Raw genomic sequence first — 20,329 nt, 5'->3', positions numbered from 1 at the left:
GGTTTGGTTTTTTTTAAACACATATTAGCAAGATTGCTTCTATTTCCGTCTGTGGTTACATTTGATACTGTGACTAAATGAAAGGGTGTGTGTGGATGTACCTAACGCAGAGTAGCCACTAAGAAATTTGTTTTGAATGTTTAATGGCAGGCTTTTGTGAATTTCCATATAGTAAGGAAAGATGAGTCTAGATTTTAGGGAAAGGTGATCTCAGGAAAGATGGCATTCATTATGTCACATGGCAGCCGTGAAGAATTTTCTTTCCTCTTGACATTCTGATAACTACAACAACTAAGATTTATTGAGCTTTTACTAGGTGGCAGGCACTGCACTAAACCCTTTCCATGAATTAACTCTTATGGTCACCATACCTGCAAAAATATGGGACTTTTTGTCACAAACATTTGGCTAATAACACACTTATTCCTTGACACTGGAAAAATCCATTCAAGAGACGATCATTCCTAAAAACATTAGTGATGGTTGGGAAATTTTCACAAAGAAAGCCAGAGTTACTTCTAGCTGTGAGTCTTGATAATGAAGACGTTCCACTTAAGAAGCTTTTGTTGGAAAAAAAGAGAACAGAAATCCACAAACCCTAGAAAACTCTTGATCTGAAAGTTAGTCCTTTACTGAGTATTTGACTTTTCAAAACAGCAAGATAGTGTTGGCCTGCATGTCCTGGAGTTCCCTGAGAATTTAGCTGTTGGATATTTTGTCACCTGTGTCCATTTTCCTTAATAATATTTGCATATAAAACCCGTGAAACTGGGGCACCTGGGTGGCTCAGTGGGTTAAAGCCTCTGCCTTCGGCTCAGGTCATGATCCCAGGGTCCTAGGATCAAGCCCCACATCGGGCTCTCCGCTCAGCTGGGGGCCTGCTTCCCTCTCTCTCTCTGCCTGCCTCTCTGCTTACTTGTGATCTCTGTCTGTCAAATAAATAAATAAATAAATACCCGTGAAACTAACTTGGTGTGTTTCTTCTTTGTTTTAGCGCTGGAATATCCTAACCTTGATATATCAGAAACAACCAGAGACTATTGGGTAATCACAGGTAATCTCTTATTTTACTCTCCTTCCCCCCTATCAGGTTGGTTTTTTTTTTTTTTAAACTGCATGTCAGAAGAAGACACCAAAATTTTAAAAATAGTAATTAGTATAATTATAATAATTAAAATTGCATGCCATTCAATGATAGGATCAGCAGCTTTTCTTTGGTCCTGTCTTATAAGTCAGGAATTTATAAGTCAGGAATTACTTCATAGGCCAGAAGTGGGTAAATAAGGCTAAGAAAAGATATCACTGAAGGTGAATCTTATTAGGTAAACATTCAAAACAGCAACCTATAAAGTCCACTGGCATCCTCTTTGCAAAATGTAGACCAATCAGAAGATATGACGGTAACCTGTGGATGTCTGGGGTACATCCACGGGGATGGTTGTTTACTTAAAGATGGTAGGCCTTTCCATACTGCCCTACAAAACCCCAGTGAAAGGCAGAGGAATGCTGGGCATGCACTTTTCTCTTTCCCCTGGCACACGCCCCACACCTACACTAGTCCTTGTGAAGCCCAGGCGTGTCCTGACAGTGAGGGTGGATGGAAGTAGAGGGTGTTTGGGTGACATTTTCTTTTTTTCCTTGACATTTCCCAGCTGAGCTTTATGAAACAGCAAAAAAAGTTCTTGTTTGTGTTTTTCCAAAGCCCGACAGTTGCTCTCAAAATCTTACAGAAACAAGCGTTGGGAGCAGAGAAGACAGATGTTTGTGGGGGAATTGACCAGCCCAGCTGTTCATGGCAGTGGAGGGTGGAGGGGAGGATATTAGCTTGGTGGGGATGCCATGACAAAGTACCACGGACTTTTGGGGCTTCAGAAGCAGGAATTTATTTTCTCATAATTCTAGAGGCTGGAAGTCTGACAGCACAGTGTCAGCAGGCTTGGTTTCTTCTGAAGCCTCTCTCCTTAGCTTGTAGATGGCATTCTTTCCTTTATGTCTTCCCTCTGTGTGAGTCTGCGTCCTAACCTCCTCTTCTAGTAAGGACACCCGGGATACTGGATTAGGGCCCACCCGTAAGAACTTACTTCACCCTAATCACTTCTTTCAGGGCTTCGTCTCCAAATACAGTCCCATTCTGATGTATGCGGGGTTAGGACTTGAATCTATGAGTTGTGGGAGGACACAACTGAGCCCATAACAAAGAGGGAGGAAGATCCTACAAGTCATGGAGGGTGTGCCTGGGCAAGCCTGTCTGAAACCTCCCTCCCATCGTCCCTGCCCCATCCCCTCTCTCAGGTGCAGTCCCAAACAGCAATAGCTAGGGTGCTGCCTAGAGTCCTACCAAAGGAGCCCACCCGCGGCTCAGGGAGGCCTGCTCAAGACCTCTCTGAAACTGCAGAAAATTGTTTTTCTTTCTCCCCCACAGAACTATGGCTATGCAGAGATTATTTTACCTGCTAAGAAGGTAAACTAAAGAAATGTGTTTTAAAAGGAAAAAAGGGGCACCTGCGTGGCCCAGTCAGTTAAGTGTCCTTCTGACTCTTGGTTTTGGCTCAGGTCATGATCTCAGGGTCCTGAGATCAAGCCCTGCATTGGGCTCAGACGCGGGCATGGAGTCAGCTTGAGATTCTCTCTCTCTCTCTCTCTCTCTCTCCGTCCACTCCTCTGACCCCTCCCCTAGCCCCCTGATGCTCTCGAAAGAAAGAAAAGAAAAAGAGGAAATAAAAGAAAGGAAAGAAGGAAAAGAAAGAAAGGAAAAACCCAGAGTTTATGTCCAAGAGGGAGATGCATTTTTGAAACAGCAGGTTATGTAACACTTCCAAATTCATGTTTCCTCCACCAGGAACACTGCTTTTTAACTTTGCAGATTTCTCTGCTTCTATGAACTGTGAGGTTTCCATTAAATGACAACACACCTGCTCTTAAACACAGGCTGTCCTTGACAACCTCCCTGTGTACCTGGGTCTCGTCCTGCCTCTGTTTTAATGACGTAACCTTCACAAAGTCATCCTGGGATGTCACCCTTGCCCACCTGCTGACATAGTGCTGGTGATCAGAGTGAACAGTGGCCCCTGCCGCTGTGTTTGGGGCTAGTTGTGTCAGTGCTGGCGGGAGGGGCTAGAAGCAGTCTCAGCATGACCCTCTTTCCTTCCCTTTGGCTCAGGACCCACTTGCTACACTCATGGCAGCCACCTCTGGCCTTTGACCATCATTTACAGAACGGTAGGAGATTAGGACCTGAGATGAAGATAGCCTTGTTCATCTGGCTGTGAGGCACAGCTCCTTGAAACTGCTCTACCCTTGGCTCCCAGAAATCCGACACGGGCACTCTGTCTTCTGCTCATTGCCGACAGCTCAGCAGACGGGGAGCAACTGTCCTTGCTGTTGTTGGTATTATGAAATGACGTGTTTCCACCTGCTTTCCCACTAAACTCATATTAAATGTGTTTTGAGGCACCTGGGTGACTCAGTTGGGTCAGCATCCGACTCTTGGTTTCGGCTCAGGTCATGATCTCAGGTTCCTAAGATCAAGCCCCACATCGAGCTCCGTGCTCAGCACGGAATCTGCTTGGGATTCTCTGCCTCTCCCTCTGCCCCTTCCCCCGCTCATGTGCGCTCGCTCTCTCGCTCTCTCTCTCTCTAAAACAAATAAAATCTTTTAAAAATATATATGTTTTTGCCCTCTGTACACTTCTCACCTTTTGGAGTGCGGGTTCCTCACTGGTGGAAAAGCAGTGGCTTAGTTAGGGCACTTCCTATGGCCCCCTCTGCTGTGCCTGGGTCCTGTGGTCAGGGCTGTATGGAAGAGGCAGGATAGCAAAACAGACTTAATGCTGCTGCCTCACAGAGGTCAGAGCTCATCTTAGGTTTGTCCACTGGTCTTTGGTGCACCACCAGACTCAGAATATCCCAGACCCAGCAGTCTCAGGATTTCTTCCAGTCTCAGCCCTGCTGCTGCTAACCTAGTGTGTCCTTGAGCAGGTCACTCAGGCCCTCTGGGTGTCACGCTGTCCCCTGTGGAGTGAGAAGATAGGAGCTGAGCATTCTGGTTCTTTTCGCTTTGAATGTATGGGATTCAATGACACATAAAACAATTCAGCTTCAATATAGGCAACTGAACCAGGCCGAGCTGATTATTGGAATTTTAGAGCCCAGTGCAGTCGTCAATAAAGAAGGACTAATAGACAAGTGATGTAACAGCCCCTGAATCTTCTGGAGCACTCCCATGATCACAGCTGGGGACTTGCCCGCCTCCTGTAGGCCGAGTCAGTGGTGGCTAAGTGTGGGTGCCCAGGGCCTCCGGCTGATGTCTTCCTGGGCACCTGAGCCAGCATCCAAACTCCCCCCACCCCAGCTTCTGGGCCACTCTGAGACATGCACCCCCCTTTTGAAACCCTTCTAGGTGGGCAGAGAGGGCTGGGAGCCCAAGGCCCATTACACTTCTCAGGAAAAGGAAAGGAGACACCATCTGGGAACATAGTTTTTTCTTCCTCTGGGAAAAAAGTGTCTAACCAAGAAGGGGCACATTTGAGCAAACAGCAACAGCTAGCATTTACGGGCATCATCTCAAGTGCTTTGTAGCTCTCTGCTCAAAGAATTGTTTTTAAGTATCTAGTCTCTTTAATGACACAATCAGGAGTAGATTATGGTCCCTGTGTTTTCAGGTGACGAACCAGGGTCCAGAGGAACTAAGTGACTTGCCCGAGGGTACTCAGCAAGGGGCGAGCCAGGACGCAAAGCCAGACTCCTGGCTCCAACCCCTAGTTCTTCTCCAGCTGCCTCCTAGGGAGGACACGTTCTCCTTGCAAACAGTGGTGAGGCACGTGGGAACTGTCCGGCTGTCGGTTCCATATAACTCTGCGGGAGGTTCCCATGGCCTCCTGCACCTTCCTAAAGGCTGTGGTTTGGTTTGGGTTTTGTTTTCCCTCAATTTAAAAAATTGGGGTAAAATACACATCACATGCAATTTACTGTGTACACGTGTAAGTGTACAGTTCAGTGGTATTAAGTACATTCACGGTGCCTTGTAGCCATCACCACTTCCTATTTCCGGAACTTTTTCATCACCTGGGGTCTTTGACTGTCCCTTTCTTTGATGTCTGCCCTTGAGTCATCACTGGGATTCCCTTAGAGTAACCCGTGATGATGCACTTTGACTGTCCTGTGTCCCCACTCTTACTCTGGTCTGATAGTCAGGAGACGCCAACTTAGAAGTCATCCCTTGGGGTGCGTCTGGGTGGCTCAGTTGGTTAAGCATCTGACTCTTGATCTCAGCTCAGCTCTTGATCTCAGAGTTGTGAGTTCAAGCCCTGTGTTGGGCTCCACGCTGGGTGTGGAGCTGATTTTTTTCTTTTAAGGCTTTATTTATTTGTCAGAAAGAGAGAGAGAGAGACAGAGAACACAAGCAGGCAGAGTGGCAGGCAAGGCAGAGAGAAAAGCAGGCTCCCTCCTGAGCAAGGAGCCCGATGTGGGACTCGATCCCAGGACTCTGGGATCATGACCCAAGCCGAAGGCAGCGGCCCAACCAACTGAGCTACCCAGGTGTCTCTGGAGCTGATTTTAAAAAGAAAAAAAAAAGTAATCTTTCAGCAGTGGTTCTCTAATTTTACTAGAGCCATGACGCTGACGCTGCAGGAACGTGGCTCTCCTCTCTGGGGCCAGGAGGTAAGCTGGCCCTCCCCAGCCTGACAACTGTGTCAGAGGGATTCAGAGGGGCCTCTCCGGGACCGGCCACAGAGCGGATGGTGCCACCATGTCTTCTCTCTGTTTGCAGGAATTCTGCTGACAGACGAGCTGGGAGTCCCTCATAAGGGCCCTAGAAAGAGAGCTGATTTATGCCCTCCATGGGGATTATTGGGCAATTGTGGCTTTGAAGAAGTAATTTCGGAGACTAAGCTGTGGGTTTTACTTTTCTCTTGATCGCTTGCAGCGTCATCTTCTGGATCACTGTGCTGCCCGTTGCTTGTTCTGGGTCTGCTCAGAACGTGCTCACGATGACAACTCGTGCTTTCTGTTCAGGCTATTTCCATATCCCTGTAGATGCGTGGTATGAATGGCCCTTGGCTGGACTGTGGTAGAATAAATTCTGTTAATGAAAAAGCTTATATTATATCCCCAGCCTGTTGTAAGTTTGTGTCTCTTTAAAAAGATAAGAAATTTTTTTTAGCATGCTTGACTTCAGGGCTGACTGTGTTTGGAGACAATGTCTGTGTGTTTGGGGTGCCGTGAGTTTCCCAAGGACTTGGAGGAAGGACTGGGCTTTGGGGGTAGACAGCAAAAGGAAATTGCTCCTGTAGGAAGTGACCTTTCAGTCCTGGGATGTTCCTGGTGTTCATGGGGGTCTCCTCCACGCATCCACGAGCTGTTGCCTGGAGGTCCATCATTAACCTACCCAGAGCCTACCCAGAGAGCTCAGGGTATAGAGGAAACCCAGCCATGCAGGAGGGCTGGAAAGAGGAGTTTCATGTACTATCTGTGCACCAGGCATTGTGCTAAGCTGCTTTATACCTGAGAGGCTGTGGGTCACTTTTGGGGTGCATCCCCAAAGGACCCCCTAGAGGAGGGGGAGATGAGGACATGGAACAGGGTGGTTTGTCGAGGTGTGAGGAGCCGAGTTGCAGGTTGGAGCCCCGATGCCTTCGCAAAGCTCCTGATGCAGTGAGGGTAGCCCTGAGCCAGGCCTTCTGAGTGGGAACCAGGGAAAGTTGCGATTAGTCATACCAGCGGCTAGTCTGTATTCCCATATGGTCTAACAACACAGAACATCTTAAATAAGGTGTGGGTTCAGTACAACAGCATTAGGCGTGTCACAGCTCATGGAGGAGAGAGCCTGGGTTTTGCAGTTACATAAGTGTGGGTTTGAAGCCCGATGGCACCGGTCACTAGCTGCCTGGTCTTTGACAAATCCCATAACCTTCCAGCATCCGTAATGTGAGGACAGTAATTCCTGCCTCCTGGGGCTGTCGTGAGGGTGAAACCGGGTAAGGATGGCCAAGCCCAACACAAGATAGTGCCCAAGGCCCTGCGTGGCTGGTGCAGGCCCCGGGGCTGGCTGCGGTTTCTGCATCAGCACAGACTCTGTCCTCTGAGCTGCCCCTCTGCCTTCTGCCTCCACAGTGCTCCAGGGTGTCGACAACTCGCTGGTGGGCCTGCACAATCAGAGCTTTGCCCGGGTCATGGAGCAGCGCCTGGCCCAGCTCTTCATGATGTCCCAGCAACAAGGCCGGCGGTTCAAACGGGCCACCACCCTGGGAAGCTACACCGTACAGGTGGGTGTGGCCGGAACCACTGGGCTCTTTTAATGGACGTGCGGGAGTGTCCTGGGGCCGAGTAAACCATGCTGCGTGCAGAGGAGCAGGTCATCAACACGGCCCTTAGGTCTGGGGGGTTCATGGTCACGACCATCGGAATTGGTGGTGGGAGGGTGAGAGCGAGCTACATTCTCCTGACTGTCTCCCTCCTAGACTATAAGGTTTCAGAACAAATTCTGTACATGGGCACGTATTTATTAAACAAAAGTTACTGGGAAGCAAGCACTGCTCCCCAACCTGTTTGGGAGACTGGAAGGAGTCCCAGAGCTCGGGGCCATCCACTCCTGTGGGTGGCAGACACACGAACCAATTTTCCAGGGGCAGGATTCTGTGATCCTTAATTAGTCAGTTTCAACCAACAGAGCCCTCCACGTTCCTAACGGACAGGGGACCACGCAGGGAGTTAGGCAAGGGAGCCATAGCAGACACTGCTGCCCGAATCCCCATCCCGTCTCTGCCGAATGCCAGCGGCCTTCCATACCACTGCTGCCCCTTTATCGAAGGGCCACTCTTGAGATCCAGAAGCCGGAAGTGGCTGGAAGTGCCTGGGAATTCATGAGCGGCAGGGGTGTGAACAGACAGACAGCCCTCTTGCTTCCTGGCTAGGGGAATTCCGAAATGTGTGTGTTCAGGGTCTGCCAGAGCCTTCCCATGGAGTTAAGCGTTAGCTACCCGCTGTGGTAACTGGATTAATAATGTACCTCTCGCTAGTTCCCTGCCACCCCCCATCACCTCCCGTCAGTCCGTTCCTCACACCTCCCGGCTAATCTGTAAGCACTCAACTCCCAGTCTGCTTCAGAGGGAACGCTCAGACTCCATGGCCATCCCAAGTAGAGGCGCCAAGCTTCTTTACATTCTGGATTCAGTTCAAGCCAGAGTGGGAGCATCTCTAGCATGTTCTAGCCAATCCTCTATCTTGAATACCACTAATTTCACCAAGCTGAGAATGGGTGGCTAATGTTTGTTATGCTAATTAGCAGGGCTCCTGGAGCAAGGGGTCAGAGTCCAGAAACGGGGCTAGTGGCTGCCTCCGGGCTGTGGGTTTCCTTATTGGAATCTAGCCTTCTGCCTCTGGAGTGTGAACTGGTGATTGGCGATTGCCACATGGAGGGTGTAACTTAACACAGACATACGTAAATATCACTCCGTCTAAGAGGAAGCGTTTTAAAGGAAATTACAGCCATTACTCCAGTCTGTCTGCAGATCGTGTCCCCAGGCAATTTTGAAAGTACAAAGAACTCATTTTCTGGAACACACTTCCTTGCCTGAGTCAAGCATCATGCCCCAGAGGGAGACTCGGGGCCCTCCATTCACAGTTGATGAATCTGGCCCCCTGTCCTATTACTTGTTGCTTTCCGTCTGAGTCTTTGCAGTCTGTGACAGCCTGGGACCAGGTAAAGCCAGGGTTAAGTTCTCGTGCCAGGTTATGATTTACCCTCTGTGGGGTCCGTATGAACCCTGTAATTCATGCTTCTCCAAATAACAGAAAGGAAACCTTTGGGACTCAGACAGCAAAATGGGATTTGCCTCAGCTGAAGGAGGAGAAAGAACGACCCTATAATCCTGGTGTTATTTGTAAACCTAAGAAACCTAACACATTCTACATGTCGAAAAGAGACCAGCGAGGTAGTCTTTCCTCATTTCTTCTGAGTACTCGATGTGTGTGGCCCCATGACTGCCCAGAAAGTCTGAGTGAAGTAAGGAGGGATTTATTTCTGCAAATCCCTAGTTTACAGAGGCCGTAGATGACCTTCTCACATGGCTCTTGGAGAAATCTTGGTAAGAAGAATTTGCTACGAAATTGAAATTGAGTGAAGTTATTAAATATTTGAATGCCCATTTACCTTCTACCTTTCTGTACAAACACTGTCCTTCCCTCCTCTCCCAGGAGGGACAGGGATGACATGCCTGAATTTCCCAAATAAAACTCACTCTGCATAGATTTACATCATCCTTCCGCCCAGAGGCCTTTTTGCTGGGCTCAGATAATTTTAAAAGATGAGCCACTTTCATGAATATAGAAATGTATATGTCTAGAAAGTAAAGATATTTTTCTAGTGAACATATCTGAAAAATTGAGTCTGAAGAGGAAATACATAGGACCAGTAAACATTTTTTTTAAATGTTTAACTCCATTTGCCATCAAAGTAATGCGAATTTTAACCACAAGTTACCATTTTCACCTGCCAAAGATTTCTAATGGTACTATCCAGTGTTGGTGAGGTTGCGATGAAATGGGCACTTCCAAGCACAGTAAATGGATATGACCTCTGTAGAGGGCAAGTGAGCAATTTAGACGAGAGCCTCCTAGATGGTCAAGAACTTACTCCTGGAAATTCATTCTGAGATAGGGGTGAACACAGAAACGAGAGAGTAGAACAGTGTTTCTCAGACAGTGTCTAGGAAAATGGTCCTATAAGGTGTCCTGGGGCAAAGGGGCTCTGTGGCCCCATCAGTCTGGGCCAGGGTTCATCCTCTAGCCCCTTCTTGAAGATTCCCAAGGCCTACTGGCATGCCAAAGACTAAAAAAAAAACTGCAGTAAAGAAATCCTTTAATTTTGTTCAGCTCACTGGTTTGTAAATTTAAGTGCCAATAAGAACCTTATTTTTAGTAATACCTCTATTTCTCCAACATTTTATTATGAACATTTTTAAACACACAAAAGTGAAAAAATTATATACCGAACACCAATAAACTCACCATCTAGGTTCTACAATTAATGGTGTGACTACGTTACCTTTTAAGGTAACATATTATTTCCACACCATAGATCAGTTTGGACTGATCTAGAACTTGATATACATAAGTAAATTCTCTTTTGTATGAAGCTTTTTTGACTCAATGTAGTGTTTTTTAGGCTCATGATGTTGTATTATTCATGTGTTATTCATGAGTTTATTCCTTTTTATCACTGAGTAACCTCCCCTTTGAATATACTACAGTTTGAATATACTACAGTTTGCTTACCCGTTTTTCTGTTGAGAGATCTCTAGACCTCTTCTAGTTTTCCACTGTTATAAACAAAGATGCTATACACATTCTTCTACAAGTCTTTCTATGGCCATAGATCTTCATTTCTCTTAAGTGTGTAGGAGTAGAATTGCTGGTTCCTAGGATTGGTGTATGTTAGCTGACAAACTGCTAGACCTTTTCCCAAAGTTTACCATTTTCACTCCACCTACCAGATGTAGAGTTCCAGTTACTTCTCACACTCATCAACACTTGGTGTTGTCGGCCCTTATTTCAGTCATTCTGCTGGGTGATAGTGGTGTCCTGTGGTTTTACTTTTAATTTCCCCATTGAGCATTCTGCATATGCTCCTTGACTATTTAGCTAACCTTCCTTTGTGAAGCATCTGGTCAGTTTTTTTAAAAACCTATTTTTTATTGGGTTGTAGTAGTATCTTTTTTTAATCGTGCTGTATAGCAGACATACACAGGAGTATCAAGTCATGTAGACGTCAAAGAACACTAATAAAATGAAGCCACAACCCAAAGCACAAGAACATTCCCCTTGCCTTACCCCAGAAACCTTTTATGTGTCTTCTCTGATTATACATACTCCTTTCCTTTCTATCAGAGTTGAGTGTGCTTCTGAATTTTAAGTCATGCCTGGATTTTCTGGGTAGATTTAACCATCCACATGTGTATCCCTAAACATGACATCATTTGGTTTTGCCTGTGTTTGAATTTTATATTCTGTGATTTGTTCCCTTTGCTCATATCAGACTTTTGTATTCACCCGTATTGATACAAATAGGTGTGGTATTTATACTACTCTATAATATTTCATTGTGTGACTATACCATAACTTATCAATCCCTTTTACTGTTAGTGACTTTTGAATTTTCAGGGTGTTTTTGTTTTTGTTATTGTGACCAATATTGCTATAAACATTTCTGTAATATCTTTTAACATCCTATGAAGCTCGTAATCTATAATATACACTTTGGAAAATGCTGTACTATAATGTTTATCAGTTGTTAATTATAGTAGTGAAAACTTGATAACAAACCATTCAAAAATGTAGTGTTAATTGAGGTTATGAGGCATACATATAGTAGACCATTATGTAGATATAACATTTTATGTTTTATATATTTATAATGATGGTCAATTAGCCCCAATACTGAAAAATGAGTAACAATTTAAGTGTTTGACAAAAAGTGATTTGTTAAATAAGTTTATGAGGTGAGCATTGGAAAGCTGTGTAACCACTTAGCTTTTGTTGCATTTAAGGTCACATAAGGATGCAAGGAAAAATAGCGATGTGTGATTCTATATAGAGAATAAAATAAATAATCTTGTAAAATAATAAAGAAAAGGTTTGTGTGGAAAAAAAAGAATAGAGGCAAATGCTCCAAAATAATATAATTAGCTTGGGGTGGAGGGATTACAAACTGTTCTTATTTTATTTCACTTCTTGATGCTTTTCTGTGTTTTCAGATTTTCTGTAGTGAATATGTATCACTTGTACAGGGAGAAAATGCAACAAAGGTTATTTTAGAAAAGGAACTTTAAGTCCTGCTTTTATCTGAGATCTTTTGAATTACAGACATATAAGTTCATTTTCCTTTCCTCTCTGGCAATTGCAGGAGTTTGAAATTAGAAATCTTGTTTGAGAATAACCTAACATGCCCTGAATTAATGTGCAGGCCTATTTCCAAATGAGGCCAGAGTTCTCTGGAGGCTGGAAGACAACACCATTTCAGCGTTTTCTTCTCCAGTCTCAAGCTGTTCTTTCCAGATGTTCATATTTTCAAACCCTTCTTCTCCTCCCTGTCTCTCTGTCCAGCCATAGCAGGGCTTCTTGAGATGCTGGGGATAGGGAGGTACACAGAGGTTGATGTCTAAGATATATGTTGCGGGTCCTGGTAGCCACCAAAGGCTTCGGCAATCGGGAGAGAGCTTGCAGATCGCTCCGGTAATTGCAGGTTGGTTGAGGATGCCCTGCAAACATGGCCTCTCTTTTTCTGAAAGATGGTAAAGATGCAGCGGGTGCCGGGACCGAAGGACCCAGCGGAGCTGACTTACTACACGCTGTACAACGGGAAGCCTTTGCTGGGGACTGCAGCTGCCAAGATCCTGAGCACCATTGACTCCCAAAGGATGGCCTTGACCCTGCATCATGTTGTCCTTCTGCAAGCCGACCGTAAGGGGATAGTCTTCCCATTCATTATTTTTAACACCATTAAATGTTTCCTGCAAATTAAAGTGATGCCCCAAACTAACATTAACGGACCCGGACCTAAACATATTTGTGTTGGAGAAGATCTTAAATCAGTCAGCTATTTCCTGTGTTGTTTGAAGCTGCAGGTTTTTCGGTGAGGGATATGTTTTGGGTATTAGGATGATGATAATGGTGTTGCTTTCCTGCAAGTCCTACCCACTCTTTCTCCTAGAAGAATCACCATGGCTGAGATTGTATTGTCTGCTGGGGAGTTAAAGATAATTTGGTTCAATGAGCATTTTCAGAGTCCTGCATGAACTGTGCTCGGTGCTGCCAGACATACAGAAGCGGGCAAGACCTGGTCACTGTCTTTAAGGAGTGGAGAAGGAGTGAATGCAGATACAAAGGAGCAGAATATGGGAAAGTGCAGGGAGGAGGCGGAGGGATCCAGGGCTCAGGGGAGGGACAGTCTGCTCTGAGGGGCCACCCAGAAAGAATGAACAGAGAAAGCGCATGAGAAACAGTAGTTGGCCCCTCTGTGGCAGGCACTATGCCTGCTGCCTTACAGAGCTTTCCTCACTTTCCCCTCTCACTGGGGCAACCTCCTTCAGCTCCAAATCCCAGCTGTGGAACCGTAGGCTCAGGAAAGTTAGCCGACCGGCTCAACATCAAGAGAACTGGTACTTGGGTCTCCAGGATATGAATCTGGATCTATCTGACCTCAAGTGTGTGTTTTCAACTGGGTTACACGCTAAGATTTCAGCAGCAGGAGAGGAAGGGTGTGTATTCCAGAAAGAGGGAGCTACAGGAGCAAAGGAAGGGAGGCGAGAAGTGCTGGGCATGCTTGATTAACAAGGGTCCGACTCGCCTGCAGAGCAGAAACTCGAGGAAGAGCTGATGAGCTCAGAAAGGGATATTGCTTGGGAGACTGGGGCCTTGGATGGTGGGTGAAGGAGATCGAGCCTAACACAATGGGTTGTGGGGAGCTGTTGAGGATTTCTGGGCAGGGGACTCATGTCATTAGAACCACCTAGTATTTGCAGAGGTTAACCTGTCAGCAGTGTCCAGGATGAGAGGAGCAGGACTAGTGAGGAGGGTCTGTGGTGACCCAGGTGTTGGGGTTGCAAACAAGGGCTACACAGAAAGTGAGGTGGGTGGCGGTGATGAAGGTGAGAGAGCCCCGTGGTGGACGTTTTAGATTTGGCAGCCTGCTGAGCATCGGGCACGGAAGGTCGTCATCTCCCATGGGTTTCCCAGCTGGTGTCCACACTCCTCAAGAACCTGACTCTTGGCTCGTGGTTTGCCCCTTATGCTCATCTCTTGCCTTCATCTGGGTGAGTCCGGCTTCCTTGTTGGTGCAGAGTCACTTGTTGGCCTGCACACCCTCACAGACACAGCCTTGCCTGAAACGATGGCCACCCTGTGCAATCTCGGCTTCGAAGTGATGTCTTTAACCCAGAGTCTCTTCTTCTGTGCCTCTCTCCTTCCCTCCCTGTGGGTTCCGTCCCCACGTCTGGTCAGGTCAGCAACTTGCTTCTTCAGTTTTGCTGCATCGTCTTTGTGTGAGTTCCCTGGGGTTCCATCCTCAGCTCTTTCTCCCCCTCCAGCTGGAGAACGAATTGCAGAGGACAGGAGTGAAAACGATGGCACGTGCCCAGGAGAAAGGTGAAGGTATTCGAGGTAGAGATCAGAGAAGTGGATGGATTTGGGAGCTTCTGGGGGGACAGAGCTGATGGGGCAAGACAATGGATTCTGTGTGTGGCGGGAGGAGGTCAGGGTCAGAGGAATCAAGCATGACTCCCAGATGTTTGCTTGAGTGCTGCTTGTGCTGTCATGTGTTGAGAGGCAGGAGAGAAAGAGACTTATTGGAGTTGGAGCAAGAGTGGGGAGATGGAATTGAGAGTTCGGTTTAGACACGTTAAGGTTGAGATGTCTGTCAGACATCCACACAGAGCTCAGGAGCTAGAACCCTGGAGTCATCGACACGGGTGACAGGTGGAGCTAAGGGAACAGGTGAGATGAACCAGAAGAGCCATGAGTATAGGTGGGGAGTCCACAAGAGGGAAGAGCTAGAGCCCACAATGAGAAGTAGGAGCCAGGGAGGTGGGAAGAAGCCCAGAAGAGCACAAGGTCCAGAAATAAGCAAAGAAAGAATGTCCCAGAAGGAAGTGAGCTACAGTGTCAACTTCTATTCTTGAGAGGCAACATACTATAAAGACAGAGGTAAACTGGATTTGGTAAAATTGGCAATGGTTGGTGACCTTGGCGGGAGTGGTTTCCTGGCGGATGTGGTGCCATTTTCTCTTAACAGTTTTGAAGTTTTGAAATCAGCCAGCAATGGGAACCTGAGATCAACACCTTAAATGGAGAATTGTGGTGTTGAACAAACACCTTGTCCCTCTGAAGGGAGAGTGTTAACATTCTATGCCTTCTAGTGTCTCTAAATCACTAGGACCAGGGTGCAGCGCCCTGTGTGCAGTGCCCTGTGATGGAGAATGCGATGCCCCCTCCCCCCCACCCCCCCCCCACCCCGCCATCACCTCTGAGTAATGGGCAGCAGCGAACATTACTGAATCGGCCATGTTTCCAATGGAGGTTTTCACCTACTCCATTTGCGGGATCTGAAAGGAGGCGCCCTTCACAGCAGTGATCCAGCTGCTGGAGTGGGGAAGATTCTCCCCACAATGAGGCTAACCAGAGTAGGGACTGGTTTACCTTACCTGGCCGTCAGACATTGCCACAAAAAATATCACTTTAAGAAAGCAATAGACTGATCCTTTGGCAAAGGGGATTTGGGTTCATTCAGTCTTTCAACAAATATTTTTGAGAGCCTGTTATGTGCCTAGCACTCTCCTGGCCCTGGAGAGATAGCAGTGAACAAAGCAGACAAAACCCTGCCCTCCAGGGTTTCCATTCCTGAATGGGCAGATCAAACAAGCAAAATAAGCAAGTAAAGGGCACCCGGGTGGCTCAGTGGGTTAAGACCTCTGCCTTCAGCTCAGGTCATGATCCCAGGGTTCGGGGATTGAGCCTCGCATTGGGCTCTCTGCTCGGCGGGGAGCCTGCTTCCTCCTCTCTCTCTGCCTGCCTCTCCACCTACTTTTGATCTCTGTCTGTCAAATTAATAAATAAAATCTTTAAAAAAAAATAAGCAAGTAAAATGTTAGATGCTTATAAGTGCTTTGGGAAAAAATGAAGCAGGGGAGGCCAGGGGGGTGTCAAGGAGATAAAGATCATGATTTAAAATGGTTGGGGGTTTAAGAAGAAGATATGTGAGCAACCACCTGGGGCTACCGAGGTACAAGGCAGAGGGGGAGGGTTTGAGACCCAGCAAGGATGTCGCTGATGGAGGAGAGTAACATTGTGAGGTTAGGGTGCACGTGAGGGACCACAACTGCTTGAGCCGCAAAGACCACAGTCTGAGTGGAATGAGAGCCATGGGAGTGTTTGGGCAGGAGAGTGACATGGACTGAGCGCTTGCCAGTGACTGGGCCCTGGGCCAGACCCTCCCCTGCACGTGTACACACACACACACACACTTCATTCTGACTTAGAACTGGCAAACTGTTTATTTCAGAGAGATGACTTTTTCATAAAACCATCCAACCTCCCTGGGGCTCAGTTTCCTCATCTGCCCATTGCGGGTAAGAATAGCACCTGAGCAAAGAACTTACCACAGAGCCTCATGCGCAGCAGAGGCCACAACGTGTCATGGCCCTTTATTATCCCTTCTCTCCCCAAGCTCTGGGAAATTATATAGCCATTCCTGCCTCTTCGCTTCTGTATGTGACTTTGCAGTTTTAGATCATGTACCAATGAATGCACTGGGTTTGAATGATTTCAGTTGGCCTAACTTTACGATCTCTTTGACCGTTAAATGAATTTACTAATATACATACGATAAATGTATTCTCTTTCCATTTATTTATTTATTTATTTAAAGATTTTATTTATTTATTTGACAGACAGAGATCACAAATGGGCAGAGAAGCAGGCAGAGAGAGGAGGAAGCAGGCTCCCCGCTGAGCAGAGAGCCCAATGCGGGGCTCAATCCCAGGACCCTGGGATCACGACCTGAGCCGAAGGCAGAGGCTTTAACCCACTGAGCCACCCAGGTGCCCCTCTCTTTCCATTTAAGTAGAGGTGAACGGATTTTACATACTGCACCAAGAAGGAACATGACACCAAAATGATAAAGCCAAGTAAAAGCAGGACACATGTAAATATTAACTCTTGCTAATGAAATATACATTTAGGGCATCATGTTCTGATACGCTCTGCAATTTTCTTCACCACAATAGAATAGCATACCCAAAAGAGGCATACGGTTATTTTTCATGGAAACCGTAAGCTTTAAAAAATGTTAATGGCTTCAAACTCACTCGTAAATACCAAATTACTAAAAGCAGTAGCAATTAAATGTTTGATGTCAACAGGAGCATATCATCTAATGAGCTGTTTTCAGAAGTTAATAATGTGATTAATCACTGATGGATAAAAACTATGGAAGAGAAGTTTTTTTATACTAAAGAACTCCAGATTCTAGTGCTACGGGATGAGAGGCAGATCTAAGCTGATGAGGAGCAGTTGAAGTCGGAGAGAAAGACCAGCTGACTCATCCTGCGTCACTTGCCAGTGGGGTCTTTAAAGTGTCCCAGAGTCTTGTCCTCAGCTTTGTGGGTCTAGTAGCCCTTGGAATTCAGCAGGACCAGGAGGACCAACTTATGCTAAGCAGACTTAGAAAAGACTGGTATATAAACCAGACTGGTAGTATATTAATTTAAAATATAGACTAGAACTACCAAAGAGATGGGACTTCTTTAATTGGCCCTTAGTCTTTGCCATACGAAAACCTACATGGGGAGCCAAATTGCAACAGGGATAATGGTAGTTCATTTATACAGTCATTCAACTTCTAATTGAGTACCCTGTTCTAGGCCCTCGGAGTGTAACAGTGAACAAGAGAAGAAAAAAAAAACCTCCCGACTCTCTTGGAGTGTACATTTTAATGGAGAGGCAGAGACAGAGGATGAGCAAATACATATGTATCATATCAGAGAGTAATGCTTGTTTGAAAGCCTTACAATTCCATGTGTGGTCTGGGGGCCTGTTGCGTGGACACCACGTGGGAGCTTGTTAGAAAGGCAGAATCTCAAGCCTCCCCCCAATTCACAGAATCAGAATCATACATTTGAACAAGATTCCCAGGCGACTGGCATGCACAGGTTTGAGAGGCACTGCTTCAGAGAAGAATTAAGTAGGATGAGGGGGACGGAGAATGCTGGGGGCAGGCATTGCTATCTGATAGAGAGCAGATGTAGTGACATTTGTTTACAGCCCTGAAAGAAGTGAGCGAGGGAGCCATGGATGTCTGGGTGAAGAGTTACTCTAGGTGGAAGAATAAACTGGTGCAAAGGTCCTGAGACAGGACCATGTCCAGAACATTTGAGGAACAGTAGGCAGCTGGTAGTGAGTTAAGGGAAGAGCAGTGGGCTGTAAGGCCAGAGAAGTAACAGGGTGGTTGGAAAAGCAGATAACTTAGGGTCTTCTAGAAATTATAAGGACTCTGACCTTTACTCTGAGGGGAGTGGTAGGCTCTGGAAGGTTTTGAGCAGAGGAGTGTTGTGATCTGAGTTTCTAAAGGATTACTCTACTGCTGTGTTGCAAATAGATTATAGAGAATAAGGGACAAGGTAGGAGGCCACTGCAGTAATTCAATAAGAGATGTTGGTAGCTTGGACCACAGCGGGAGCAGCGATAGAAAGAAGTGAACAGATTGTGGATTTATTTAGAAGGTGGAGATGACAACGTTTGTCAATGAATAGGATGTTGGGTGAGTGTAAAATGGAACGGTCAACATTGATAGCAACGGTATTGACCAGAATGACTGGAAGGAAGGAGCTGCAATTTATTGGGTTGGAGACTATCACAAGAAGAATGAGGAGGAGAAATTGAGAGTTGGGTTCTAGACATAGTAAATTTGAGATGTCTCTTAAGTATCCAGTTGGAGTTTGAGTTAGCAGTTGGATGTAGGAATCTAACGTTCAGGGTAGTGGTCCTGGTTGGAGATCTATCCCTGAACATCACCAGCATACATGGTATTTAAAGCCATGAGTCTCTGAGATTATCTAGGGTGTACAAGAGTAGAGAACTTGGGTGGGATTAGGGGACAGTATCAACAAGCTGAAACAGCCACTTGCAGCCATCTTGTCCACCAGGATAGACCTACCTCAGCTGGATTCCCCACATCTGCCAGTTGGGGCACATTCCTATGACATGGACAAGTTCTTGACTGCCCTTTGTCTCTCTCTTCTAGATTTCCTATAGACCCACTCCCTTCCAATAACTCTTTCTAGACGATTGTTTTGGTTACGGTTTTTTTTACTCCAGTTCTAAGAACACATTGGTCTTTTTGATTGGACAAAAGTATCTTCTAAGCTTCTCTGCCAGTGATCATGGGGGGGGAAACTCATCCATCTTATGTCAAAGACTTTTTCTTTTTTACATTTTCCTAACCCACTTTATAAAAAAGTTGAAAGAACCGTACAGTGAACACCCTTTGTTCCCACCACCTAGATTCCATCTTACTATTCTTTCATTTTCACATATTTATTTGTCTGTCCTTCCATCCAGCCATTAATCCATCTTATTTTTTCTTGATGCATTTATTTCGGAATAAGTTACAAACATCAGCAACTTCGACCCTAAACACTTGAGCATGCATATTGTTGCCTAGAATTCAATACTTGTTTATGATGTTTAGGTAAAATTTATATAGAGTAAAATGTACAGATCTTAAGTATATCACTTGATGAGTTTTGACAGATGTATACACCTGTGTGCCCCTAACCGCTATCCTGATATAGACCATGATCATCACCCCGTTGCCCTTTATAAGGTTAACTAGTTCCAATCCCACCTCCAAAGAAGCACCTCCTGGCCTAACAACACATTCTTCCTACTGACAATATCTTCGGTTACTCTTTACTCTGGCTTTGAGAGCAACCTGCCCCTTATGATTAGACCAAGGCATTTCCAAGCTTCCCTAGCCACACTTGGTGGGGGTAGATCCATCTACTCAGCCATGTTTTTTAATCAATCACTCAGAGGTGACTTCACTCCAGTGTTTAGAGACATCTCTCCGTGGCCTTTGCCTCCTGCCTCCAGCCCAACTCTGACCCTCAGATGTCTTCTCTCTTCTCTTTGGAGTCATGGACATCACCTGTAGGGAAAATTGATAGCATCCATCTTCCTCTTTCTCTTAGTAATAGTGAAGGCTAGTATTTATTGAGAACCTACTAGGGACCACACCAAAGCTCCACATCTCTCAGCTCCACATCCCTCATCTCTCAGCTGCCTAACAAAGTGATAGCCTCATTTTACAGATGAGGAAACAGAGACTCCGAGATCTTGAGTAACTTGCCCAAGACAAGAGCCTTTCAGATCCCAGACCCTCATGTCACAATCTCATGACTTGGGACCAGGGGTGTAGGGGCTACTTTCCTCCTCTTGGTGTCCCTTGTCATGTGCTTCCCTCTGCTTTTCCCACAGCTGTGGTGAAGAATCCACCCAACAACCTGTGGATCATTGCCGCGGTGCTGGCGCCCATCGCTGTGGTCACAGTCATCATCATCATCATCACTGCCGTGCTCTGCCGGAAGAACAAGAACGACTTCAAGCCAGACACCATGATGAACCTGCCTCAGAGAACAAAGGTGCGTGAGGCGGTGAGGAGGGACTCTGCCTGCCTTTTCTCTCTTGGCTTTTGAGGCCATTGCAAATGCCTTCAGAAACATTCTAGCAAGCCCTCATTTTGGAGGAGACCCTTTCTTTCTTTGGATCTTTAAAAAAT

At 46.1% G+C, this 20,329-nt stretch overlaps 1 protein-coding gene across 4 annotated transcripts in view; it reads left to right on the top strand.

The window, feature by feature from the left end:
* Nucleotides 1-20,329, top strand: part of KIAA1549L (KIAA1549 like) — a gene marked incomplete at both ends in the record, with an annotated part of 252,816 nt that overhangs the window by 157,702 nt on the left and 74,785 nt on the right. For all 4 annotated transcript variants that reach the window (XM_080817502.1, XM_080817503.1, XM_080817501.1 and 1 more), the window contains 4 exons: nucleotides 995-1,054; nucleotides 7,114-7,265; nucleotides 12,288-12,459; nucleotides 20,029-20,192. In XM_080817502.1, the coding sequence (XP_080673628.1) occupies nucleotides 995-1,054; nucleotides 7,114-7,265; nucleotides 12,288-12,459; nucleotides 20,029-20,192 (548 nt within the window). The remainder of the gene's footprint in view (nucleotides 1-994; nucleotides 1,055-7,113; nucleotides 7,266-12,287; nucleotides 12,460-20,028; nucleotides 20,193-20,329) is intronic.

The sequence above is a fragment of the Martes martes genome (genome assembly GCF_963455335.1).
Source record: "Martes martes genome assembly, chromosome: 10".
Lineage (NCBI taxonomy): Eukaryota > Metazoa > Chordata > Mammalia > Carnivora > Mustelidae > Martes > Martes martes.
Note: the sequence above shows the minus strand (reverse complement) of the source record. Positions and strands in the feature narration are given on the sequence as shown.